This window comes from Anolis carolinensis, chromosome 4, assembly GCF_035594765.1.
Source record: "Anolis carolinensis isolate JA03-04 chromosome 4, rAnoCar3.1.pri, whole genome shotgun sequence".
Taxonomy (NCBI): domain Eukaryota; kingdom Metazoa; phylum Chordata; class Lepidosauria; order Squamata; family Dactyloidae; genus Anolis; species Anolis carolinensis.
In genome coordinates, this window is record NC_085844.1 from 253478965 (window position 1) to 253488980 (window position 10016).

The window sequence follows — 10016 nt, forward strand, 5'->3', positions numbered from 1 at the left end:
AAGTTCAAAAGACTGGGTCTGTCAATTGAGTTCTGGCGTGACCTTAAAAACCAGATCCACTTATGGAGCTATGCTCAGGAGGAGAAACATCACCAAGGCATGGACCACCAGGACCAAGCCTGGCTTCTGAAGATCCATGGCCAGGCAGCCAGAAAGACTGAGAGCAACCCAATCTTTCACACTTTGTAATAGTGTCCTTGTTCCTCAGTGCAGCCATCCAAGTTTCAATAGGCTTTATTTTCCACTTTATTGTCTTTGGAGTTTTCTTTTGGCCACGAAAGCCTTCGACAACACATTGAACATCTCTACGGACTTCTAGAACATGGCCATACAGCCCAGAAAACATACAACAACCCCAGTCTTCTTTCTCCTCTCCTGAAAACTTTGATAGGCACCAAAGGGCAGTTGTAATTGGTGACCTTAACAACCAGAGCCACTTATGGAGCTATGCTTAGGAGAAGAAACATCACCAAGGCTTGGACCACCACAGCCAAGATTGGCTTCTGAAGATCCATGGCCAGGCAGACAGAAAGACTGAGAGCGACCCAATCTTTCACACTTTGTAATGGTGTCCTTGTTCCTCAATCCAGCCATCCAAGTTTCAATAGGCTTTATTTTCCACTTTATTGTCTTTGGAGTTTTCTTTTGGCCATGAAAGCCTTCGACAACACATTGAACATCTCTACGGACTTCTAGAACATGGCCATACAGCCCGGAAAACATACAACAACCCCAGTCTTCTTTCTCCTCTCCTGAAAACTTTGATAGGCACCAAAGGGCAGTTGTAATTGGTGACCTTAACAACCAGAACCACTTATGGAGCCATGCTTAGGAGGAGAAACATCACCAAGGCATGGGCCACCAGGGCCAAGCCCGGCTTCTGAAGATCCATGGCCAGGCAGCCAGAAAGACTGACAGCAACCCAATCTTTCACACTTTGTAATAGTGTCCTTGTTCCTCAATGCAGCCATCCAAGTTTCAATAGGCTTTATTTTCCACTTTATTGTCTTTGGAGTCTTCTCTTGGCCACGAAAGCCTCCGACAACACATTGAACATCTCTATGGACTTCTAGAACATGGCCATACAGCCTGGAAAACATACAACAACCCCAGTCTTCTTTCTGCTCTCCTGAAAACTTTGATAGGCACCAAATAGCAGTTGTAATTGGTGACCTTAACAACCAGAGCCAGTTATGGAGCTATGCTCAGGAGAAAAAAACATCACCAAGGCATGGATCACCAGGAACAAGCCCGGCTTCTGAAGATCCATGGCCAGGCAGACAGAAAGACTGAGAGCAACCCAATCTTTCACACTTTGTAATGGTGTCCTTGTTTCTCAATGCAGCCATCCAAGTTTCAATAGGCTTTATTTTCCACTTTATGGTCTTTGATCTGGAGACCTGGTTTCTCATTTGGAGGAAGGCTCTGGGGGGGGGGTCTCCCTTGAAGCCCCTCCCTCGGCACCAACAGGACTGGAGGGGGGTGGGCTATGGGATGGCGGGGGGGAGGAAGGCGGGGCTTGGGGGGGGCACATACATACTCACAGGCACATACATCGCGGCGCTTTTGTCGGGTGAGTTCCTTTGGGAGCAAAGAGCGGCGAGAAGCAAGGAAGGAGGTAAGGAAGGGGCGGCCTTTGGGGAAGAGGGAGGGGGGCTCGGGGGTGGGGAGGGGGCCTTCTAAGGGGTCCCAGGAGAGAAGAGGGTCAGGGTTAGGCACACACGGACACACAACCCCGGAAACCCCAAGGCCGGCCTCTCCGCCCCTCCCCTCCCCTCCGGCCGCTCTCTGGAGACCCTTTGTTCCTCCCCGTCCCTCCTCCTTGGCCTTCCCTTCTCTCCGTGGAGGCAGGCTGGCTTGCCAAAACCCTCCCGGCAGACGGCCACCCGCATCTGCTCCCAAGCCCCAGAGCCCCCTAGATCTTTCCCAGACTCCTTCCTGGGGTCCGTGCCAGGCAGACAGGGCCGACATTGGGTTGTGTTGTCGAAGGCTTTCATGGCCGGGATCACAGGGTTGTTGTATGTCTTTCGGGCTGTATGGCCATGTTCCAGAAGTATTCTCTCCTGACGTTTCGCCCACATCTATGGCAGGCATCCTCAGAAGTTGTGAGGTATGGAGAAAACTAAGCAAGGAATCTATATCTATCTATCTTCTATCTATATATATAAAAGAGTGATGGCATCAGGGCAGCGGACAAAACTACAGGCCCCCCAACCTCGAAATTTGACAACACAACCCATCATTCACGGCTCTAGGTTGATACAACAAAAAGAAAAGAAAAATAAAGTCCTAATTACAGGGAGAGGAATAATAGTTTTTATCCAATTGCTGCCAGTTTGAAGACTAAGCTCCGCCCACTTGGTCTCCTAGCAACCTCCTCAGCCCAGGGGACAGGCACAGTTAGGCCTCACTTAGGCCTCTTCCACAGATTATCAAATTTGAACTGGATTATATGGCAGTGTAGACTCAAGGCCCTTCCACAAAGCTATATAACCCATTTATAATCTTGTATTATCTGCTTTGATTATCTTGACTCCACACTGCCATATAATCCACTTCAGTGTGCATACTAAACATAAAGACAACCATACAACAGACATTCAATACCACCACTACCTCAACAATTTCTCACCAACACCACCAGACAAGCCACAGCAACGCATGGCCGGGCACAGCTAGTGTTTATATATATCTGTGGGAAGTCCAGGGTGAGGGAAGAACTCTTGTCAGTTGGAGGCCAGCATAAATCTTACAGTTAATCACCCTAATTTGCATTGAATGGCTTCATCTACTAGCTCCTTTCTGCCTGGGGGCATCCTTTGTTAACTGCCCCTAGTTCCCATGTCTCAGAGTGTTGCTTCTTATTTACTGTTCTGATTTTTGAGTTTTTTAATACAGTGGAGTCTCACTTATCCAAGCCTTGCTTATCCAAGTTTCTGGATTATCCAAGCCATTTTTGTAGTCAATGTTTTCAATATATCGTGATATTTTGGTGCTAAATTCGTAAATACAGTAATTACAACATAACATTACTGCATATTGAACTACTTTTTCCTGTCAAATTTGTTGTAAATATGATGTTTTGGTGCTTAATTTGTAAAATCATAACCTACTTTGATGCTTAATAGGCTTTTCCTTAATTCCTCCTTATTATCCAAGATATTCACTTGTCCAAGCTTCTGCCGGCCCGTTTAGCTTGGATAAGTGAGAGTCTACTGTACTGGTAGCCAGATTTTGTTCATTTTCATGGTTTCCTCCTTTCTGTTGAAGTTGTCCACATGCTTCTTGTGTATTTAAGTGGCTTCTCTGTGTAGTCTGACTTGATGGTTGTGAGAGCGGTCCAACATTTCTGTGTTCTCAAATAATATACTGTGTCCAGGCTGGTTCATCAAGTGCTCTGCTATGGCTGATTTCTCTGGTTGAGTGAGTCTGCCGTGCCTTTCATGATCTTTGACTCGTGTTTGGCCAATGCTGCGTTTGGTGGTCCCTATGTAGACTTGTCCACAGCTGCATGGTATCCGGTAGACTCCTGCAGAGGAGAGAGGATCCCTCTTGTCTTTTGCTGACCGTAGCATTTGTTGGATTTTCTTTGTGGGTCTGTAGATAGTTTGTAGGTTGTGCTTCTTCATCAGTTTGTCTATGTGGTCAGTGGTTCCCTTGATGTATGGTAAGAACACCTTTCCTCTGGGGTTGCTGTGAGTTTTCCGGGCTGCCTGGCCTTGCTCCAGAAGCATTCTCTCCTGACGTTCCGCCCACATCTATGGCAGGCATACTTAGAGGTGGTAAGGTCTGTTGGAAACGAGGCATTAAGTGGGGTTTGTATATATCCCTGTGGAATGAGGTCCAGGGTGGGAGGGAGGAAGAACTCGAATAGCAATTGGCAGCGTTAATTATTATTATGTACGCTGCAACTCAATTGACAGACCCAGTCTTTTGAACTGGACACGCCTATCTGTATTTTATAATGTGTTTTATGAATACTGATGTAAGTTAATAATAATTTTTAACTGATTTATAGTGCACTGTACAATTTTTATATATGCGTTTTATTGTAAGCCGCCCTGAGTCCCCTGTTGGGGACTCAGGGCGGCTTACATAAATAAATAAACTCTTGTATGTTGGAGGCAAGTGGGAGTGGTGCAATTCATCACCTTGGTTAGTTTTGAAAAGCCTTCCAGTTTCAAGGCCTGGCAGATTCCTGCCTGGGGGAATCCTTTGTTGGGAGGTGTTAGCTGGCCCTCATGGTTTCCTGTCTGGAATCCCCCTGTTTTCAGAGTGAAACTTTCAGCAACCCAGTGATGCCAGCCACGAAAGCCTTCGACAACACAGGGTGGTCATTGTTTGGGCCTCTTTTGTCCCCTTCTGAAGATGGGGAACCCTTGCCCCCCTCCATCCAGTTTGCTGGGACTCCTCCTCTTCTCCAGGACTATTGCCAGGGGTTCTGCAGGGACTCCTGCCAATTCCATCCCCTTAAACCTCTTGGATGGGGTCCACCTGGTCCTGGAGACCTGAACCCATCCAGATGGGCCAGATGTCCTTGCAGTGCCCCTCCCCCTCCTTCCTGCCCCCTCTGCCCCCTCCTCCCCACATGGAGCCCTGTTCACCTTTTGAGGGAAAGAAGGGGTTGCAGAATTCGCCCCTTTCTCTGCCCACCTGCACAAAGCAGCCCAACGGTTTCCTCCCTCCTCCTTTTCGCTGACAAAAAAACCAAAGAAGCCCATTTTGTAGCTAGCTAGCTACGAACCACCTCAGAGTCTAAGACCGTCTGGGGAGGCCTTGCTCCCGGTCTTGCCTCTTTCGCAAAATAGAGCTACATCCACAGCATTCCCTGCATCTACCAAGCTTTTAGTCGTGGAAGTCAAACTCGTGTCCTGTGTTTTAACCTCTGTTCTGTTTGTTTTATAATGCATTTCATAGAAATACATTTAATATGTGTATTTATAGATTCTTTACAATGTTTATGTGTTTTACCTATGCTGTAAGCCGCCTCAAAAGCACAACCTTCTTTCCTAAGTGATTACGGTCTGCCTTCTTAATGATCTGCTCCAGAATATTCCTTAGTATTGACATCAGGCTGACTGGAGGGTCATTGTTTGGGTCCCTCTTTTTTTCCCTCCTTGAAGAAAGGGACAACGTTTGCTCTCCTCCAGTCTGCTGGAACGTCTCCTGTTCTCCGAGAATCCTCAAAGATTATTGCCAGTTACTTCTGCTAGTTACTTCAATACTCTTGGATGTAGTTCATCTGGTTCTGAAGACAAGAATTCATTTAGAATAGCTAGGTATTCCTGGACTAATTATTTACCTATTTTGGGTTGCATTTCCTCCCATATTGCTCAGGTTGAACACCTGTTGTATCCCAGCCACAGGCTGGCCAGATTCAGGATGAAGATGAAGGGGATTCTGGTTTTGGGATTCAAGAGCAGCAGTCTGAGGCTGAAACCAGCTCAGAGATGCAGTTTCAGTTTGAGCAGGATGAACTGCTGATTCCAGGAGAAACAGATAATGGTCACGATGACATTCTTCCCTTGGGAAATGAAGAGGGAGAAACTTCAGCTTTGGAAAATAATGAGGGAGACAGTTTAGCTCCAGGCCAGGTGCAAGATAACGGTAGCACAAGCAATGAGTTATCCAGAGAGGACCGTTTGTCTTGGATGGGTTCCCAGTTTCATAGAAGTGAGTGTTTAGCGTGCAAACGAGAGTCTAGCTGTGGGAAAAGGAACACCTTCCTGAGTTGTTATTAAAGTGTGCTTTTGCAGATCACTCTTTGTCAGAGCAATTCATCACTTCATCTATGTGGATGTGTTTCCTTGCCAGTGTTCTTGGATTCTTGGGCCTTGTTCTTTGGATTCTATGGACTAATACCTTGCCTTGTGGATTATCTTGGTTTCTTGGACCTTGTTCTTTGGACTCTATGGATTAATACCTTGCCTTATGGATTATTGCTCTTGCCATGCTCTTTGAACTGATGGACCTTGCATTTTGGATTATTGGACATTTATTTATCTTGTGATCTTATTGGAAATATTGACTCTCTCACTACAACTTTGAATTACCTTTTGATTGATTGCTTGATTTATATTCTGCTTTGCTTAATAAAAACCTCAAAAGACTACCTGTGTGTCCAACTGGGTATCTATAGCAAGGTGAACTTAGCCTGAGGTGCGACACCAATATGGGAGAGGACTGAGGCAAAGAAGGCTTTGAGTACTTCTGTCTCTTCCCTGTCAGCATCTCACCTTCTCCACGCAGAGGACCAAGCATTTGCTAGTTCTTCCTTTTTCTACAGAAATAACCAAAGAACCCCTCCTTCTTGTTTTTAATCTCTCTGTTAAGCCTGAGCTCATTTTGCACCTTAGCCTTATGAACCTTTTCCCTACATATGTTGCTTATTTGTTTGAATTCCTCTGTGATGGTTTCTTCCCTTTTCCATTTCTTGTACATGTCCCTTTTAGATCCTCGCTCAGTTGAAAGTTCTTTGGATATCCATTCTGGTTTCTTGACACACCTATTATTTTTCTCCTTGCTGGCGCTGTTTGCCATTGTGCCTTCAGTATCCCATTTTTTAAGAAACACCCATCCGTCATAAATATACTTCTCTTTAAGCATTCCTGTCCATGGGATCACACTCACTAGTTCCTTAAATTTCTTGAAGTCAGCTATCAAGTCTAGAATGCATGATTGGCTTCTCTTAGTTTCCCCCTTCCTTTGTATCACAAACTCTAGGAGCACATGGTCACTCCCACCTAAGGATCCCGCCACTTCCACTCTATCGACTCGGTGTTGGTTAGGATCTGATCCAGAATAGCTGATCCCCTTGTTGCCTCTTCTACCTTCTGGACAATAGAATTCTCTGCAAGGCAAGTGAGGAATTTGTTGGACTTTGTACTCTTGACAAAGTTTGTTCTCCAAAAGAAAGAAAGAAAGAAAGAAAGGGGAAAAGGTATAATGGAATTTTCTCTCTGGACAGAGATAAAGGTTTCAAAACACAAGTCTGTTCAGGTTTGTTTTATCTTAATCATCCTAGTTTAAAAGCCTTTTAATGGGAAAAATTGTTTCCAAAATGGTTTACTTTTGAAAGCAAATGTTCATTAGGAGAAGAAATATAATCTTCTTCCAAAAGATAGATCTTGTTACTTGCATTAAAATTTCCAAAAGTTCTCTTGCTGAATGCTGCTTGTTCAGTGTTTGTTTTCCATTCCTCTGGATGGCAGATGCCATCTGGCTTGATGGCATCTCACTTAGACCCACTTGTCCTCACGAAGGCTTCGATTCTGAAGCCTATTCAGATGTCTATTTTCAATATGATCCATGAAGGGAAAAGGAGGAAAAGTTTTTGGCTTTCATTCCTAATCTTTTATTTCTTCTTTCTTCACCAGGGAAAGGAGCAATCTTTGGAGTCATGCTTGTCATGAAGAGAAACAATTCAACATCTAGTGGATATTGAAGAATTTGGAATTCAAAGGTGGAGTAAGGAAACCAGTCCTATAGGAAGAAGAAACACTCTAAAGGTTCTGATCTGGCTGAAATCTTCACCTTACTCACAGTTCAGAAAAAGAAAGTGTCTATCTTGCATTTTAAAGCACCAACATGGAGAAAAAAACATATACATGTACTGAATGTGGAAAGAATTTCAGCCAGCAGAGACTTCTGCAAACACATGAAAGAATTCACACTGGTGAGAAACCCTATAAATGCCAGGAGTGTGGAAAGAGCTTCTCGCAGAGTGGAGATCTACGTTCACATCAAAGAACTCACACTGGGGAGAAACCCTACGCATGTCTGGAATGTGGAAAGAATTTCGCTAAAACTGGAGATCTACGTACACATCAAAGAATCCACACTGGGGAGAAGCCCTATAAATGCCTGGAGTGTGGAAAGAGCTTTACTCAGATTGGACACCTACAGTCACATCAAAGAACTCACACTGGGGAGAAATCCTACGAATGTCCAGACTGTGGGAAAAGATTCTCTCAGAGTGGAAATTTACAGAAACATCAAAGGATTCACACAGCGGAGAAAACCTTTAAATGCCAAGAGTGTGGAAAGAATTTTGCATGTAGTGGAAAACTACTTTCACATCAAAGAACTCACACTGGGGAGAAACCCTTTACATGCTGGGAGTGTGGAAAGATGTTCACTTGCAGTCAAAGTCTACGTATCCATCACAGAACCCACACTGGGGAGAAACCCTATGCATGCCTGGAATGTGGAAAGAGTTTTACTCACAGTGGAGCACTACGTTCACATCAGAGAACTCACACTGGGGAGAAACCCTATAAATGTCTGGAGTGTGGAAAGAGTTTTGCTCACAGTGGAGCACTACGTTCACATCAGAAAGCTCACACTGGGGAGATACCCTATGCATGCCTGGAGTGTGGAAAGGGTTTTACTCACAGTGGAGCACTACGTTCACATCAGAAAACTCACATTGGGGAGATACCCTATGCATGCCTGGAATGTGGAAAGAGTTTCACTCACAGTGGAGCACTACATTCACATCCAAGAACTCACACTGGGGAGAAACCCTATGCATGCCTGGAATGTGGAAAGAGCTTTGCTCACAGTGGAAAACTACGTTCACATCAAAGAACTCACACTGGGGAGAAACCCTATGAATGCCAGGAGTGTGGAAAGAGGTTCACTCAGAGTGAAAATCTACATAGGCATTATAGAATCCACACTGAGGAAAAACCCTTTAAATGCCTAGAGTGTGGAAAGAGTTTTACTCGGAGTGAATATCTACGTTCACATCAGAGAATCCACACTGGGGAGAAACCCTATACATGCCTGGAGTGTGGAAAGAGTTTTACTCAGAGTGGGACACTACTTTCACATCAGAGAACCCACTCTGGAGAGAATCCCTTTAAGTGCCTGAATTGTGGAAAGAGCTTTGCTGTCCATGAAAGTCTACGTAGTCATCACAGAACCCACACTGGGGAGAAACCCTATGAATGTCCAGAGTGTGGAAAGTGTTTCTCACAGAATAGAGATCTGCATTCACATCAAAGAACTCACACTGGGAAGAAACTGGAAATGTCTTGAATGTGGGAAGAGCTTTCCTGAGAGTGGAGAAGCATATCAACATAATAGAACCCATATTGGGAAGAAAGTCTATATAGGCAGTCTCTAAGTTATGAACAAGATAGGATTATGTAGTGTTGAAGGCTTTCATGGTCAGCATCACAGGTTGTTGTGTGTTTTCCGGGATGTTTGGCCATGTTCCAGAAGTATTCTCTCCTGATGTTTTGCCCACATCTATGGCAGGCATACTCAGAGGTTGTGAGGTTGTATGGATTTTTCCTTGTCCAATTTTTCATAATGTTAGAAATTTCCTTCCACGTCGGTTTATACTTGATCTCTACCATCTGTTCTATGTTCTTATGTATAGTCACTCCCAAATATTTTATTTTCATCTTTCCCATACCTATTTCTGTTATATTATCTATTTTTCTTTTCCCTTTTTTGTTTACCTCAAAATATGTCAAGACCTAGGCTACAGAGCACCAATAACCATACACAGAGGCCAGAATCTATCTAATATCTTTATTGAAGGAATATATAAAGTTAATAAAAACAAGTGTAGAAAATAGTCCAGAATTAGACCTTTCAGGAAAGGTCAGAATTAGTCCAAAAAAGCAATGTCCAATAAGAAATATTAAGGTCCAAAGTTGTAATCCAATAACCGAAACACTCACTTTGCCAAGCAAAGTGAGGGGAGATGACAAGGTCCTTTAGTCCATGAAGCTTGAGCGAGGCTAGGAAATAACTTGATACTTGAAACAAGGCTTGAACGTGGAACAAGGTAACTAGGAACAAGAACAAGGTCCGTGGGATAACTTGGTAAAATCCGTGGTACAAGGCAAGGATTGGTCCTGGGAAACAAGGCAAAGTCCGTAGGTAAACAAAGGCTGGGAAGCAAGGCGAAGGCTGGATAGCAAGGCAAGGCTTGAGCGAGAGCGAGGCTTGAATCGGAGCGCGCTGTCCAGACACGACCCGCTCTGTAGGCTGACGAATTG

At 44.4% G+C, this 10016-nt stretch overlaps 1 protein-coding gene across 1 annotated transcript; it reads left to right on the top strand.

Moving 5' to 3' along the window:
* Window positions 1-1507: 1507 nt before the first annotated feature.
* LOC100558773 (zinc finger protein 420-like) lies at window positions 1508-9522 on the top strand. The gene is made up of 2 exons (XM_008122404.3): window positions 1508-1618; window positions 7377-9522. The coding sequence occupies exon 2, from the start codon at window positions 7588-7590 to the stop codon at window positions 9040-9042; it is 1455 nt and encodes a 484-aa protein (XP_008120611.2). The 5' UTR covers window positions 1508-1618; window positions 7377-7587; the 3' UTR covers window positions 9043-9522.
* The last annotated feature ends 494 nt before the right edge of the window (window positions 9523-10016 follow it).

Excerpts from the sequence above, each read along its gene's own strand:
- LOC100558773 (XM_008122404.3), top strand. The coding sequence starts at position 7,588 with ATGGAGAAAAAAACATATACATGTACTGAATGTGGAAAGAATTTCAGC.